This window comes from Emydura macquarii, unplaced genomic scaffold, assembly GCF_026122565.2.
Source record: "Emydura macquarii macquarii isolate MOO-44397 ecotype Brisbane River unplaced genomic scaffold, CSIRO-AGI_Emac_v2 contig_2422, whole genome shotgun sequence".
Classification (NCBI taxonomy): domain Eukaryota; kingdom Metazoa; phylum Chordata; order Testudines; family Chelidae; genus Emydura; species Emydura macquarii.
In genome coordinates this window covers 1,532,432-1,550,278 of record NW_027132559.1, presented here as the reverse complement: position 1 = coordinate 1,550,278, position 17,847 = coordinate 1,532,432, and the positions used below count along the sequence as shown (strand labels likewise).

The 17,847-nt window shown below is 37.0% G+C and overlaps 1 protein-coding gene across 3 annotated transcripts in view; it reads right to left on the bottom strand.

Annotated features, from left to right (window-relative positions):
• TOPBP1 (DNA topoisomerase II binding protein 1) overlaps positions 1 to 17,847 on the bottom strand; it is a 38,383-nt gene that overhangs the window by 13,328 nt on the left and 7,208 nt on the right. For all 3 annotated transcript variants that reach the window (XM_067561749.1, XM_067561752.1, XM_067561751.1), the window contains exons 7-16: positions 16,950 to 17,129; positions 16,171 to 16,340; positions 15,535 to 15,698; positions 14,663 to 14,910; positions 13,825 to 14,138; positions 12,812 to 12,984; positions 11,857 to 12,068; positions 9,774 to 10,072; positions 5,240 to 5,413; positions 3,902 to 4,011 (exon numbers count right to left, since the gene is read on the bottom strand). In XM_067561749.1, coding sequence (XP_067417850.1) covers positions 3,902 to 4,011; positions 5,240 to 5,413; positions 9,774 to 10,072; positions 11,857 to 12,068; positions 12,812 to 12,984; positions 13,825 to 14,138; positions 14,663 to 14,910; positions 15,535 to 15,698; positions 16,171 to 16,340; positions 16,950 to 17,129 — 2,044 coding nt within the window. The remainder of the gene's footprint in view (positions 1 to 3,901; positions 4,012 to 5,239; positions 5,414 to 9,773; positions 10,073 to 11,856; positions 12,069 to 12,811; positions 12,985 to 13,824; positions 14,139 to 14,662; positions 14,911 to 15,534; positions 15,699 to 16,170; positions 16,341 to 16,949; positions 17,130 to 17,847) is intronic.

Sequence of the window (17,847 nt, the reverse complement as noted above, 5' to 3'; positions counted from 1 at the left end):
ACAAGAATTTTTTAAAGAATCGAGTCACAAATCTCTCAGTAATTTCAATTAAATATTAATAAAATGTTGCTTAACATTTAGATTTTTTTTTCATTTTAGAAACTGAAGTATTTATGTAGGACAGCAATATTCTTTTGTATTCTATTCTATACAGGTTCTTATATTGCCCTCTCCAGTTGTTGTATCCAAGCGCCTTTCAGTGGCACATTAAGCAACGTGACTAACATCTGTTACATGTGATTTGTTCTCTCTTATTCTCTCTGCATGGGGAGAATTGTGTGCACAACACAGAATTTGGCTTTCGTAGTTTTTGTTTTTAAATGTGCACACTATTATTGTATGTTAGAAAAAGCAAGGTTGAAGAAGCACACTTTGCACATTGTGCAGAAGGCGGAGGGATTTGAGATGGTCCTTAGTTCCTGTGGGAGATCATTCTACAATCTTGAACTGGCTCCTGCGGGAAGTTCTGTCTCCTGCATGGACAAGCTTTACCCTTATCAAAGAGAGTTCCTCCACTGTGTTGGAGGAGCAAAGATGTATATCCTGGTTTCATCCCTAAGCTTTAGGTGATCCTTTAGATATCCTGGGCCATTGAGCACCTTGAAGATAAGAACTGAAACCTTGAACTTGACTCAATATTCCATGGAAAACCAGTGTAGACAGTGGAGGATAAGCCTGATGTGCTTGCGGTGTTCCATGTTGCAAAGAGATGCACTGTAGCATTCAGTATTAGTTGGAGTTTTCTGAGAGCTGATAGCTTCTGCATTGCTGTAATGACAAGACCTGTATAATTGAGGTCAGGTAACCATTCACCAGGATGGGATGGAGTCTCCTAACTAATGAGAGACAGTAGAAGGCATTATTCACAGATGCTGTTATGTGAGACATTAGTGTCAAGAAATCCAGAATTCCTAAACTGAAAGGATCAATTGTGGGTGTTTGCCTTCAGCACAAGGAGACTGCACCATGACTATGAACTCTTCAGAGTCCTTTTCTCTGCCTACTAGCATAACCTCTGTGTTGCTGGGTTCAGTTTCAACCAGCTGTTGTTCATCCATGAGCTGATCTCACTCAAGTACTAGGCCACTTGGTGATATCAGTATGGTCATATGTGTTGAAGGATAGGTAGAGCTGTGTATCATCTTCATATTGCTAGCACTTGAGTCCATGTCATCCTACCAGTTCTAGTAGCTGCATTTAGATGTTGAACAGAACCAGAGAGAGAATTGATCCTTGTGGGACTCTGTAAGAAAGGCATTTAGTGGCAGAAGTGTAGTTTCCCATCACAATTTACTGGATTCATCCCTCCATTAAGGACTTAAAATTGTTTCTGTGCATGTTCCTGGATTTCTGACATCTCTCTCAGGTGGGAAAGCAGCATTTCATGTTTGACCGCTTTGAATGTTGCAGAGAGGCCCAGGAGAATGAGAATGGATGTCTGACCACTTTTCAATGACAGCAGGAATAAGTGCTCCAAAAGCTGTTATGTCCCACATCCTGACCTGAATCCACATTGTGTAGGTGTGACCTTAAGAGCATCCCTATGCCAGAAGGCAAGGGGCTCCCTGTTATTTAGCTAAGAGTTTCAGCTGGCTTGACCAGCTCAGTGTAACCCAACTAACTATTATTATAATCTGTATCTAAAAGGTGTCATGTAATAGGTCATTGGAAAACTAAACTTATGGATCATTAATATTCTGGCATGCCGTACATCCATTTAACCCACAAAGGATTATACAGATATGCTGGAATTATAATAAAAATGTATTTAAATCAGGCACGTCAGGGGGAGTTGAAAAAGAGGTTTTTTTCTCAGACAAAAGAAGGCGGTTCCTACTGCTTGCATGTGTCTCCTGTGTAATTTGAGCAAGGTCTGACCTAAGACAAAGGCAAAGAAAAGCACATTTGCATGCCAGCCAACCAAAGCCATTAGGACACCAAGTGGGGGAGGGGAGAGAGGAAGAAGAATGATCACTTAATCTCAACAAGGGATGGAGAATACACCCCCAGGAAGCATTCCTTCCTCTTGAAGCAGGTTCAATGAACTTTGAGAGAGATACTTTTAAAAAGTTTACTGGACTATAAAGAGAGGGGCAGAGAACACCTAAGTTAGTCTTCACCTGTGGAAACAAGGAAGACTAGAGCCTTGGACTCTGGGGGATCCTGATTAAGACCTAGTCACCCATTACTGGAGAAAGAAGACTGGTGAGGACACCATCTTGAACAAAGACTGCAGCTTGTTAAGTTAGGTCTTATCCATTAGAAAGTGTATTTTTACTTTTGTTTGTAATCCTTTCTATATTTATCCCTTATACTTGAACTCACTTAAAACCTCTCTTTTTGATTAAACAAACTTGTTTTACTTTTTATCTAAATCAACCCTGTGCTTTTAATGAACTGAAGTGATTGATAACTACAGTCAAGATAACAAGCTGCTGTTTGTATCTCTTTAAAGGAGCAGCAAACTGAATATCTTCTGTGAATGTACAGAGACAGGTCAGGGGCTGGAATTCACTGATTGTTCATTGTAGACAAGGTTTGGGCTGGAAGAGCCTTGAGAAGTTTGCTGGCAAGGCAGACAAGCTAGTGTGTCAGGGAACTGTTACACAGTTTAGCTGCAGCAAAGCTCCCACTTGCTGAGGTGGAGAGGGATAGCATAGTGCCTCACCCAGCAGCTTGTCAGAGTCAAGTCTAGGATATTAGTTGCAGTTAGATGATCTTGTACTTGTTCTTTGGCTAGCTTCTCCATGAGCTTTGTTCAGAATTAGAACATCTGTACTTCCTTAGCTATTATGGTCATGGGTTTAGGGCCCATCTCTGTTCTGATATAAATGGAATTTACACAATGGAAATTATGCCTGAGGAACTGGGCCTTTTCTATTTGGATTCTTTCCAAAATACATTTTTGCCCATTTTGTTAACCCCAAAAATAAAATGCACAATTATTTTCAGCCAAATCAAGAAAATACAAAATTTCAAAAAGCAGCCATTTAAAAGATTTTTAATTTCAAATTATTTAATTAAAGTTTTCAGAAAAACTTTCTAGCAGGCACTGAACTTAAACGTATAATTGAAAACATGAGGATCTCTTTCTTTGTTTTTGATGTCACCACAGGCTCAAATCAGCCTTTTATTGGAAATGGTTGTAACTTCAATATGAAGAAGTTACCCCTCCATAATAGAACATCACATACCTATTAAACTGAGACTGGAACTCTGGTCGCCCAGTTACAAAAAAAACACAGGCCTTTGCCACTTGAACTAATTAAAATTTATTTTAGCTATCATCTATAGAAATATACATGTCTGATACTGCTCTCACTAAAGTAAATGGCAAAAAGAAAAACAACAACTTCCATAGAAATCAAAAGGAGCAATATTGGGACCTAAACTAATGACAAAAATAGTTAATAACTTTGCTTAATTACAACCCGTTTTCTTGAAATATAGCTGATGCATGAGTTTGAGAAGATTTAACAATGTGTACAGTTGGGAGAAAAATTAACAGGAAATTTTTGAGCTACAGGGATCCAAAAATACATTAAAAACCCAAGTCAAAATCTAAAAAAAATCAAGGTACATTTTTAAATCATCTGTAACTCAAAAGCTGTTTGACAAATTACCTTCAAACTTGGCAGAAAAATTCTCTAACTTTCACTGTAAAGTTGAGAATTTTCAGCCCAAACTGATTTTCCAAGCCAATTTAATAGGGAGATAGGGGCAGGCAAATATAGGGCTTTACAATGGAAACTGGTTGTAACCTTAGCCAGAGAAGGCTAATGCTTTGCTATAATTGAAAGCCATTTGCACACACCAGACATTAGAACACCAAGATTCAGAATTATTCAAGTGAAAAGTTGTATCAGTGCAGAGTGTAGTAACTACTGGCATCAGTTAATACCTGTAATCTGCTCCCAGAGAAGCGGCAACAGCATTCAGTTCACTTTGCTTTTTACTGAGTTTCTTGCTAACACATATGACCAGATCGGCAAGAGGTTTTGAATCTTCCACCTGTTCATAATTGTGGGGAAAAATATGAAAAAGTCATGTTCTGAGGATTTGACACCTTTGTAATGATAAAGAAGGGAAACTACTTACCAGTAATTTTGCGTCTCTCTACTTCCACCACCTCCCCCATTCATAAGGGTGTGCTGTTATGGCTCGACATATCAGGAACCAAGAAGCAAAAGACTTATCTCACAAAGACTCATAAGAATATATTACATCCCTTTCTTAGGGGTCGGAAATCTTCTTGAACTTTTAAACAGAGAAAATACTAAAACTACTGACACAACATCTTATTATCAAGGATAAGGGGGCCCAAGGATGTGCATGACATGAAGAGAGTGAGAAAGAGGAGACTACAGCATGGCAAATTACTGTTAATCTTCCCTTGCTGAACGTCATTCCACTTCCCCATTCTCATATTTATTACAGAGTTCAAGTGTGGCAAGTAGTACACAAAGCACTGCCTTTTTCTGCATCTGCAGTCCACTGCATCGCTGTACATATCTCCCACATTTCAATTTTCTATTCCCTCTAACTTTGCTCTCTGCAGGACAGATTAGATTAGTATAAAAAGGAAGCATAAAGGGACTGTGCTCCATGCTTCCAGGAAAGAGTATGTAAACCCACTACTAGGAAAATGAGCAAAACACATCTTAAGGTGGAGGTAAGAGTGACAAATCTTTTGCCTCCTGCTTCTGAGTAAGTGAAGCAATAACAGCATTCTAAAGAAGATGGGGGAAGAAGGGAGTTGCATGACAAAAATAAATTCCAATAGAATAATGCGTGTCTTCTAATATTATATTATATATAATATATATAATATTATATTACAGTTTATCAGAGAAAAGTATTTACCCCTTGCCCACCATGGTCACGACACCAGACATCCTTAACAATGATGAGCTACAAGTTCTAGAACTATGGAATATCTATAGTTACATGTTCATATACACATACTGCCTAACAACTTACACCAGGTCAGTAGTACAAATATCTTTAAATACATTTCTGCCTTTTAGGAGTCAAAATTACTGGTTTCACCTCTTTCAATTGAAACAAAAGGACAAGTAATCATTCAAATTTCTGCCTGAACACATCAAAACACAGTATCAAATCGACTCATAATCTATCATGTAAGGTTAAGCATCTCTTAACTCAACTAGATGATTACACTATCTTCTCAATTAAGTCTACTTTAAAAAAAAAAAAAAAAAAAAAAGCATAATCCTACCACTTCTGGTTGTGCAGCCCTAAACTGAGGGCTGGCAGTAAGAGCTGCTGTATGACGAGTGCTGTTTGTCAGAGCTAATTTCAAGTTCCTGCCAATGACTTCAGAGAGAGGAGTACTCAGTTTTCTGTTTCTCTGACTGGGACCCCCTGGAGTTTCCAAAGCTGCCAGGGCATCCTAACAAAAAAAAAAAAAAAAAGAGTAAAGAAGCAATAATTGAATTAACATGGATGAACTATCCTTTCTTCAGGATCAAAAGTTCTCTCACTGAATAGCAGGCTCCCTAATGCAATCAATACTAAGGCTTCATATTATTCAAACACCTACTACTTATTTGTAGTACAGAAGCATCTACAGATCCTAATCTTGTTTGGCCCCAAACAAGAGTGGGGCCCAAACAAGACTGGGGTCCTGTTTCTTTAGGCATTAAACAGACATCGTAAAAGACAGTCCTTCTCCCAAATTTCTTGCAATCTACATAGACAAGACTGACAAAGGATGCAACAATATAATATCTCAATTTTACAGGTGGGGAATTGAGGAAATAAGATTATAGAATCATAGAAATGTAGGACTGGAAGGGACCAACAGGTCATCTAGTCCAATCTCTGGCACGGAAGCAGGACTAAGAATTTTCTCAACTATCCCTGACAGGTGTTTGTCTAACCTGTTCTTAAAAACCTCCAATGATGGAGATTCCACCACCTCCCTAGATAATTTGTTCTATTGCTTAACTACGTTTACAGTTAAGAAGTTTTTCCCCCAACGTCTAACCTAATCTCCCATGCTGTAATTTAAGGCCATTACTTTTTGTCCTGTCCTCAATGTTTATGGAGAAAAATTTATCACCCTCCTCTTTATAACAACTTTTTATGTACTAGAAGACTTATGTCCCCACTCAGTGTTCTCATCTCTGAACTAAATAAACCCAGTTTTTTCAATCTTCCCTCAGAGCTCTAGAAAACATGACCTTTAATTATTTTTATTGCTTTCCCCTGGACTTTCTCCAATTTGTCCACATTTTCCCCGAAGTGTGGTACCCAGAACTGGACACAATACTCCAGTTGAGGCCTTATCTGTGCTGAGTAGAGTGGAGAATTACTTCTCATCTCTTGCTTACAACACTCCTGCTAATATATCCCTGAATGATGCTTGCTTTTTTTTTTTTTTTTTTACAACAGTATTACATTGTTGACTCTCTTTATTTTATGATCCCAAATCCTTTTCTGCAGTACTCCTGCCTATGCAGTCATTTCCCATTTTGTATTTATGCAGTTGATTTTTCCTTCCTAAATGTAATACTTTGCATTTGTCTGTATTGAATTTCATCCTATTTATTTCAGACCATTTTCCAGTCTGTCAAGATGATTTTGAATTCTAATCCTGTCCTCCACAGTGCTTACAACCCCTCTCAGCTTGGTATCCTCTGCAAACTTTATAAACATACTTTCTATGCCATTATACGAATCATTTATGAAGCTATTGAATAGAACTGGACCCAAAACCCAGGGTTCCAACTTGACTACTCTATGAATAGTTTCCAACCAGTTGTGCACCCATCTGATAGTACATTTGTCTAGGCTATACTTCTCTAGTTTAAGTAAAAATCATGTGAGACAGTAACAAGAGCCTTGCGAAAGTTGAAAAATACCATATCTACTGTTTCCCCCCCATCCACAAGGCTTGTTACCCTGTCAAAGAAGGGTATTAGATTGGTTTGACAGGATTTGTTCTTGACAAATCCATGTTGACTATTACTTATTGCCTTATTTTCTTCTAGGTGCTTACAAATTGATTGTTTGATTTTTTTGCTTCATTATCTTTCCGGGTACCTAAATTAAGCTGACTAGTCTATAATTTCGTAGCATCTCCTTATTCACTTTTTTATAAGTACTATATTTGCCCATTTCTAATCCTCAGGTATCTCTTCCATCCTCCACGAATTCTCGAAGATAATCACTAATGGCTCAGAGATCTCTTCAGTTCCTTAAGTATTCTAGGATGAATTTCATTAAGTCTTGCCGACTTGAAGACATCTAATTTGTTTAAGTAATTCTTAACTTGTTCTTTTCCTATTTTAGCCTCAGATCCTACCCCATTTACAATAGTGTTCACTGTGTTAGTCATCCAATTACTGCTAACGTTTTTGGTGAAAACTGAAACAAAAAGGCATTTAACACTTTGCCATTGCTGCAATTTCCATTATCATCTTTCTCTCCTCATTGAATAATGGATCTACTCTGTCCTTGGTCTTCCTCTTGTTTTTCATTTATTTGTAAAATATTTTCGTTACCTTTTATGTCCCTAGCTAGTTTAATCTGGTTTTTTTGCCTCGACCTTTCTAATTTTGCCCCTACATGCGTGTGGTAATTTTTATATTCAGCTTTCATAATTTGACCTAGTTTCTACTTTTTGCATGACTCTTTTTTGAGTGTCAGGTCACTGAAGATCACCTACTTAAGTATGGTCTTTTACTATATTTTGTTTTTCTTATGCATTAGTTTGCTCTTACGCCCTTAATAAACTACCAACTCTCCTGAACTCTTTTTTTCTCTTAGATTTGCTTCCCATGGGATCTTACCAATCAATTCTCCAAGTATGCTAACATCTGCCTTCTTGAAGTCTATTGTCTTTATTCTGCTGTTTTTCCTCCTACTTTTCCTTAGAATCATGAACTCTATGAACACTTTCACCCTGTTGCCTTCCGCCTTCAAATTCTCAACTAATTCCTTCCTGTTAGTCAATCAAATCTAGAATAGCCTCTCCACTAGTTGCTTTCTCCTACCTCACCCAGGAAGTATATAGAAGAGCCAGGAACCAAACTCAGATCTACTGAGTCCCAATCCCATGCCCTAACCATAGGACCAGCCTCTCTCTTTAAGCTCTCTTATTTAATATCTATTCAAATATGACCTAGAAAAAACAACTGGATGTGTGCTCTACTTCAGTGGTTCTCAACCTTTCCAGACTACTGTACCTCTTTCAGGAGTCTGTCTGTCTTGTGTGCCCAAATTTCACCTTAATTAAAAACTACTTGCTTACAAAATCAGACATAAAAATACAAAAATGCCACATCAGGCTATTACTGAAAAATTGCTTACTTTCTTGTTTTACCATATAATTATAAAATAAAACAATTGGAATATAAATATTGTACTTACATTTCAGTGTATTGTATATAGAGAGCAGCATGACATTTTAGTTTGTACTGATTTGGCTAGTGCTTTTTATGTAGCCTGTGGTAAAACTAGGCAAATATCTAGATGAGCTGATCTACCCCCTGGAAGACCTCTGTGTACCCCCAGGGGTACGCGTACCCCTGGTTGAGAACTACTGCTCTGCTTGCTTCTTGAGAAACGCCTAAAAATGGCCTGAAAAGGGCTTTATTCCACACCCATCTACAAATTTCCTCCCCTTTGCTTGAAATTAGAAACTGTGGCCTTGTCCACCTTGTTTTTCCTTAACCGTTATGGATTAATGGAAAATTAATAGGCTTAGGACAGTAGAGAAACCATGTGTGTGAAACTGGTTTAACTGAGAAGGGAAGTGATTTATATTCAAACTCTTTGGGGTTTGTTTTTAACACTGTTTAACTTAGTGGGGAAAAGTTAATATTCACCACCTCCACCTTTCAATTAATGGCTGAGTAAGCTTCCAGTACACACTTGAATCAGTCAAGAAATTCTACAACACCGATATACCTATGGTTAAACAAAAGGCAAATGGCCTTTCTTATGCAACAAAAAGCAGCAGAAAAGGGCACAAATCCAATGTTTTTTTTTCTATTTGCAGGTCATCTTTAAGACAACCGCCTCCCCTTCACCTATTTCTTTCTGCATCTTCATGCAACTAAATTTTAAGTAGTTTTGAGTACCCCTCAAATATGAGAGGGATAATGGCTGCTATTCTTTCAGATGTATAAGGATCATCACAGTAATGTAGCAGTTCTGTAGAAGCCAACAGCAACTGAAAATTAAGGGAATGCTTGTGGAAAGGGGAGTCAAAGAATAATTTTCCAGGAAATGAATATTGACAGGATGAGCAAGAAAGCTTAAATGTACAAGTTAAGTTTAAAAGTATACACCGTCCATTGGGAAACTATTTCATCATGGGTCAAATACGGGCTGTTTGTTTTATGATAGTTGGCAAAAACTGTAACCCTCCTACTAAAAAGTTTTAAAGAGCAATACAGACTATGTAACATAGGTCATTGCTTTAGACTCTCTGGTCTATGTTGCAATAGGCACAATGGGGCTTTGTTAAAGGTGCTATAGTATCGGTTTCTCAAAATGTTCATGCTTTAATTATTTTTATATACTATGCATTATATATTAGGTATCAATTCAAAAAACCTCTGTTCCTTAGAACACGTGAATTTTCTAAACTGCCTGCCAAACTAAAAAGCCTAGAAGTATTTTTACGTATATACTATTTATATACACACTTTATAAAGTTAGCATAGATTTTGTGCCTTTTTCATTCACACTCATATGACCCTGCTGGAACCGTTGGCTTAAAAAAATGCAAAGGACTTTACCTTCACATCAAATGAAGGCTTGAAGAGCTTATCTTTCGAAAGAAATTTTGATGGTGTGTCAAGGTGTAAAGATGGTTCTTTTTGGAGCGGTCTTCCTTCTAAAGGAAGGGTTGGCTTTTGCCCAACATGGTGTGAGATCACAGCATGGAAAGCTTTACTCTGGAACCGGTTCATATCAAGAGGCGTCACAGCTGTCTTCGTCACAGTTTCAAGGAGATTGCTAGGATGGTCTGGTATATCTGAAGGCATTATAGTTGTCTCTGTCTTTTTGGGCAGGCTTATTAAACTCTCTTCTTTATCTTAAATGAAATAAAGAAAACTATAATTAAACACCACCATTTTTTCCCTTAATGTAAATGTGCATATACTTTCATTATGCTTAGGACTTCATTTATCCAGTATTTTGTTCTTTTAAATATGTTCTAAGAGGAAGGCATGATTTTAGTTTTTAAAGAAAACATTGTCCTAAATTCCTATGTTCTACACTAGTGCTTGTGCTGTACCACACCACATTACCATTGTGCTGGTCCTTATATACTTAAAAGAGTAACCCTTGTTGCTCTTATATTGTCTTTTGCTTCAGTGAATTTTAAAGTATTAAACCAAAAAAAGAAACATTTAATTATGATACTGCTGAAATGCTACAGCTACTCACCTGTTTTCGATTTAATGATCAGCAGCCTCACTATAGACTGAAATGCTAATGGCATAAATACTGCTAATCAGCACTGGGTAAAGCTGAGGAGTCTGAGAAATCAGAGCTGGAAAAGACCTGTTAGGCAACCTAGTCCATCATGTTGCCAACTGTTCACTGCTGTATTATTGGCTCTTTGCCAATCCAGCTTTTAAATGACTCCAGTAATAGGGCTTCCAACACATTCTTTGGAAGACTTATGTTTCACATTTTATCGTACGCTTTTTTGAATCAGGAACTTCATAGTGCTGGGTGGTGCTGGTGGCGTGTGATATACAGGAGGTCAGGCTATGTGGTGGTCCCTTCTGCCCTTAAAGTCTATGACTGCACAGAGTCTAGTACTATATGACATCAAAGCAGTTTAGACCCTCTGATTGCTACTCTAATACAAATATTAAATAAAAAACCCCTCAAAGTTAAGATTTTTCCCTCCTCATTTTCAGCCTGGATGGTTTTCCTTTGCTCAGTTGCATTTCACTACTACTAACTACACTCCTTTAGGCTACCCCATAAAATTCTGCTCTTTCTTTTGGCCAAATCTTTATCCCATTGAAGTCAACAGATGTTAGCCCTTGGAGTTCACACACTTCAAACACCCATACATAAATATGACTGGTATTCTTAATTATCTTTTAATCAAACATATGTAATTAGTTTTCCATAAAATCATTCCCTCTAGCCCCTTAATCATTTTGTTGCTTTTCTCTGAATTCCTGTCCAACCTGGAAAAATCTTTCGGGCACCAAGGTGCCCAGAACTGAATGCAGTATTGCAGGTATGTTTTTACCACTGCAATTTTATGCAGCCCACAAATGCATTGGTAAGAACTAGTGAGTTAGTTGGTATTCAGTATTAATCAGTCCAGTTTGCTTCTCAATTCTAAAAAAGAGGCACCGTCAAGTAATTTAAGGTTGTTTTACTAAACAAAACCATTTTATAGACCCTTCCTTCTCTTGTAAAATAGTTTTTAATTAGATTTAAATAGTCCTCTGCTGTGTTTTACAACTTAACAAAACAGTATCATGTAAGGGAGTGTGAACTAAAAAGCACAAATAACTAGACATTGGGCTAGATCCTCAGTTGATATAAGTCAGCATAGCTCCATTAACTTCAGTATAGTTTCACAGTAATTTACCCCAGCTAAAGATCTGGACCACTGATTATAAAGAAGTGAGACTGACTAGTCTTTATAGTCTTAGCTTAATGATAGCCAAAAAGTGAACATCTTAACTAGTGAAAAGTAAACTGAAATCTTTTGGTTTTAATAATTTAAGGTCCTATGGATTAAAAAAATCAGATTATACTTCAATTTCTGTTAATGACAGTGCAGTGTAACATGACAAGATTAAATGTACATTAAAATAAACAAGAAAACATGAGACAACCAACCTTCAGAGTTAACATTTTCAAGTAGGAATGTGCTTTCATCTGCTTTCTTTCCTGTCCTTGCAGACTGCAAGAGCCAAGCCATAGTGACTGCAGGTAAATTCCACTTCTTTGCAGCTTCATACTTAGAACCATCTGGCTCCTTTACCACTAGATGGGTGCTGGCAAACATTCCTTTCTTTGGGTTGGCTCTTCGCACAAAGAATTCCTGGACTCTGAAATAAGTTTACATACGTAAACCATTAAAAATGAAGTCATATTTTAGACTATTCCGCAGAGCCAACAAACCGCAGAGCCAACAAACGTATGGAGAGTGAGCTGTATTCTAGTCCTGCTCTGGTATCAGAAACAGAACCGTTAACTAACTTCCAAAAGCAGGGTGATATTCTTCCCTCACTTACACATGTGCAATTCCACTAAAGACAATGTGATGCACACCTGTAACTGGGATGGGGGTAGAGTTGACTACAAAAAAAAATTTTTTTTTTTTAAACTGGTGACAATGCACAAGCCAAGAATTACTGCTAAATTTCTAGATCCCAGGCTAAGTTTGTACAGCTGGCAACTGGGGGAGAGGGAAGGTTTTATTTGTACAATGAGCAAACTATGAAAATTATTGACCAAATAAATATGGGCAATCATAAATTTCCCCCCGTTCCGCCTTTTAAGAGTAATTTTTCAGAGCAGATACTCACTAATGTCATACACAAATATTTGAACACTTAAAGATAACGTCTCTGGAGGGTGTAATGAGAAAAGAGGGGTGGGAAAATACAGAGCCAAATAATAAATCAATGTTTCAACATTAGTTTTCACAAATGAATAAAATCCAAAAGAAGTATAGAACAAAATTTAACTCCAAACTATGTTTTTTAGAGAAAAAATAAGCAATGTGACTAAACACTTGAAAAATGTTTAGATGCCAGAAAGCAAACATAAGTGGCAACAGGCCCCATACCTTGCTCCAAGAAGACCTGCCAAGAACACCAGGGAGTCTCTCTCTGCACCAGTAAACTGGCTGAAAGAAAGTACACAGTCTTCCAGAGGAGTGCTTCCTTCCATTACTGATACTGGAGTGAAAAGTGGGTTGGACTGAGGGTTTAAAAGGAGCTGCTGTTCTACACACATAATCTTAAAAATGATGAAATAAATAAAAAATGAGAACCAAGCCAAGAGAAATGAATAAAAAACATTATTTCAGCCATTGTACTACACCATTTATGGAATCAATAGCAAGCAAGACCTCCTTTGTCTTTTCTCCTCAAGTCCAAAGTAAAACATGTATTACTCTATATGTAATCAGATAAATTACTTTTAAAAGATCCAGAAAGTTTCAGTCAAAGTCACATTAAGATTCAAGCCTCTTAAATTGCTATTTTTCCAACAATGAATATTGCTTTAAAATATTTTAAGCCCAATAGAAGGGCTAGCATGGGTTTTATTTCAGTTAATTATCTAATAACAAAAACCACCAAATGGCAATTAGTCCAGGTGATAAGCATTTTCATTTAGATATGTTGACCACCTGCGCTATAAAGCCAGCCTGCAATTGCATCACACAGGTACAGCTACATATGTTATTAGAGAGATATGGGGAAGTGTGGAGCAAAAGGGGAAAAAAAAGAGAGCTTACTAAACAGATGTTAAAACAGAAATGTCATTCATAAGTTAACTGCATCCAGCTCTCTCTTCATAATCTTATTATGCAGATAACTATAGCACAGTCTGGCATACAAGGTCTGTGTACCATTAAGTCAGAATCTGATTTAATAAAGCATGAAGAAATAAAGGAGACAGTATAAGACATGCCTATAAACAAGAGGTGCATTAAAGCACTCTCTAATTTGGTGTATACTAATTAAACAAAGCTAAACCCTCTGTCTAATGTAAATATAACCATCAATAACTTCTCAGTTTCTACATTTCTAACACTAACGTTTGTTTGCTCATAGCTCTACAGTATCCCCTTACCAGCCATGTGTTTGTAACAACATCTCCTACAGTTGACTCCACCTTGCACCCCAGTAAAGGAACCACAGCATAGTCTGCAATTGCTCTGTTTTGAGTGGGTAGAACTTTCCCAGCATTCTCCTTTATAATTTCTACAATGCAGGCCTCATCTTCTTCACCAAAACCAGAAAGAAGGAATTTCAGTCTGCTGAATAAGCCGCCTTCAATCACTGTAGATGTCTCAGTCAGTGAACTATGACAGATAGAGAACTGCTTCTCTTCTTGAATGGTAACAGGAGTAGCAACACTGAAGTTACCAGCTTCTAGCTTTTCAACTTCAACAACAACAACAACAAAGAAAAAGAAAGAAAAATAATCACTTGATGAAAATTTCACATACAGTTCAAAACAATGTGAGGAGAAAATTAGTTTCAACTGTCCTGTAAGTTATTAGCTGAAAACAATGCACTACTGGAACCCAAGGTTTTAGATTCCACTTACAAACTGCTGACTGAGGCATGTTTACATATAATTTGTACTGTTATAGTACAAATAGTACTATAGTATAGTAGGGAAAGTAATATACAAAGCACGTCAAACTTTTAAAAAGATACATGCCACGGAGTATGAATTACAATTCCTTTACATATGATTAAGATCAGGTAACTACATTTTCTATATGACAAAGTGGGTTTCTGCCCACGAAAGCTTACGCCCAAATAAATTTGTTAGTCTTTAAGGTGCCACAGGACTCTCGTTGTTTTACATTTTCTATGTCCATCTTTGTAAATAGCAGAAGTTTTTCATAAGACCTGCAATGAATTTTGTCTTTTTATGAAGTGCTTGGACCAGAACTTACTTAATGTGGAATCATTATTCACATACTGAGAGAGGAGGTCGTCTTCATCTGCTTTCTGGTGCTGTCCAAGGTCCACAGCTTCTTTCTTTGAGAGACTGTTACTTTTCAGAACAGTTTGCTTAATTCCAGGTTGCTTCAATATTGGATTTTCTATTGGCTGGTAGTTCAGAGGGATATACTGCTCCACTGGAAGTAAGTAACCCTTACCAAAACACTCCAGCAACCATTTTGCTGTAACTGCATGAGGCCTATAAAACAAAATTATTTTTTATATTACACACACACATACATACACATACACACAAGACTGGCCCCTCAAACTCATTTTAACCTTTTTCTTTTCTCTCAGACATTGCTCACTCAACAAGTACACTTGTATTCCTGTGAGAAGTTTTTGCCACTTATCTGACTCCAGTTACAACAAAAAAGTTTGAGTGGTATCCACGCTGCAGCCTTTAGCATTTTTTGAATAGTTCAAAGTTTGAGAATATGGATTTCTACACCTATTTTCTACAAGAAATACAACCAAGAAAAATTTAATTTATCACAAATATTGAGGGTTTGTAGAATCTTCATATCTTCCCCAGCTAATAATTCCCTTTCCCCCCCCCACACCTCCTTGAATGGGAGGAGATAGGCTACCTAAACAAACAAAACATACACACACACAAACCACACTATTCCCAGGGGTATAATGTTGTTAAGTAGTGACCACAACTTAATGGGCTTTACAATTCTTTTCTCTACAGTATACACAGCTACTTAGTCCCCCTTCCCCCCCCCAAAAAAAGTTTAATCAATACATATTTTCTTTGTTTACAAGAGGAAACATGAATACAGAAGTATATTTTAAGCAACATAGTTATCAGAACCTGTGAGTAGTCTTGTTCAAAAACTGCTTCAGTTCATCATTATATTCACCCACAATAACATGGGTGACATCTTCATTGAGCTGATTAAATCGAATGCCACCACCACAGTTAATAAGCCGTCTCATTTTATCTAGCTTCCTGCCACTGAAGCCACAGAGATAAATCTGCAAGGAGAAAGAAAAGTAAAAGGTAAGATATTTTTAGTTGAAGTAGTATATTTTGGTACCATTCATTATCCCACACAAAAAAACCCCAAACTCCCATGCAAACAAACAAGCTTTAGCTTATGAGAAGCTGCAAAAACCAAAGAAATTATTCCCATCCTCAGTGCTCATCCTTGTGACTTTGTCTTGCAATACTCAACTTCCCACTAACAGAAGGAAATCCCAATCAAGTATTTTCCATTAAATAAAGTTGTCAATATCGCTTCACATCTTATCCAACTCCAATTGGACACACTTCTTGCAGTATCCCAAATACATTATAAAGAATCTAGTTTGGTTTATCTTGAAATATATTATGTCTTTGTGCTGGGAGTGGGAATAACATTTTACTGCAGCAATAATTACAGGAGACCCAGACTAGCTGCATCTCAAGGTAACTGGTCATTTCGGAACCGTACATTGTTAAACTTACTCGACACCCATCTAGTAAATCATCAGGGGCCTGAAAAGAACTGATATCCAAATTTTCCAAATCATCAGGAGGAGGATCCAGCCTGCTGTTCATAGCAGAGCTACATGCAGTTTCATTAATGCCATTCAAACTGTTATTGGAAATGTGGCTGACATCTGAAAGGGTATGACCTTTAAATAAAGTTAAAATAAAAAGAGAGGAAAGTAAGTTAGTTCCTCCAACTGCTCTATCAAACATGATTGTCAAATATGATTTACCATGCTAGTAAGAAAGACAAAAACTGAGCATCACAATAAACGCATAGTCTAGCCTATTAAAAATTACATCAAAATTCAGTATGATCTCACTATTGGCAACAGTGAACAGAACTCATTTTCCTCTTTCTCCTGAACAACTGTCAGCCATAAATTGTGGGAAGTCAGTTTATGAAAACTTATTCTGCTTAATAAGCTTTGTAGCCATCTAATAAATTACATGTATTTACATTTGATATGAACATAGACTGCTCTTGCTTGTTGCCTTCCAATGGTTCCTAAGCAGACAAAAAAAGAATCCAAGTTCAGGCCCTGATTATGCAAACACACACATACTTAACTTCAAGCATATGAGTAAACCCATGTACTTAAAGTTAAGCATGTGTTTGCAGGATCAGGACCTCATTACCAAAATCTTACGTGCAGTTATCAGGGTAGGTAGCAGCCCACTGAAATGAAACATTTCTTTTCTGTTAACTGAAATCTTATCAATTACCTCAGTATATACTGAGATGTCTTACTTACCGTCAGGTTTGCTGGTGTAGCTAGTAGGAGTTGATGTACTGGGTGTGGTATTTTGCTTTTGTACAGACATTATCTTATACATTGCCTCATCTTGGCAGAAGCCGTTCTCAATACTGTCAAAAAACCACTGGATAGACACACACTGTACATTCCATTTTTTGGCACATTCATATTTTTGGCCTTTTATATAAAGACAAATCACAATGAATAAAAGGTTAATGCTCCCAATAAATGACAACTCTGAAAGATGACCACACTTTGCAAATCAAAGAAGTTAAAACAAAAACTGCATTTGCAAATGGTAATTACCAAAATATTCTCAAATAACAAGGGGCTTTTCCTCCATTCCCAAGTGGCAGTTTGCACTGAATTTAGTAAAGCTGTATCAATGTAATTTTGGTTCCTTTGACAGCACTATCTCCTATGATATAAAAGGTTATTTACTGATTTTATATTACACCGTTCATAACCAAGCTATCCTAATTTCCTTTAAAAGCAGTGTATTAGTACAAGCACACTAACCAAATAGCTCTAACACATTCTCAGACATTAGGTTCTGTTTTTATCTGTTAGGTTTTTTGTTTTGAAAACTGCCAGGAGATCTTAAACTTCCATCTGAACTGCAACAAGAAATTGGCAGAAGGAACTGAAACATGTCAGATGCAGATTAATACAGCAATACTACCAAACAATAATCATAATACAGCAATATTAATTATTAATATACTTACCACTTACAGAAGGCTATAAAAATATCAATTTTGTAGGTCATCTGTACTTCACTGTAGTGCAACATTAGACATAAGCCCAAAGTTCTGCTGTGGAACTTGAGCTCATGACTTTATGGCCTAAAAACTGTGTTTTTATGTTACATTATATATAAAAGCAAATGCATACT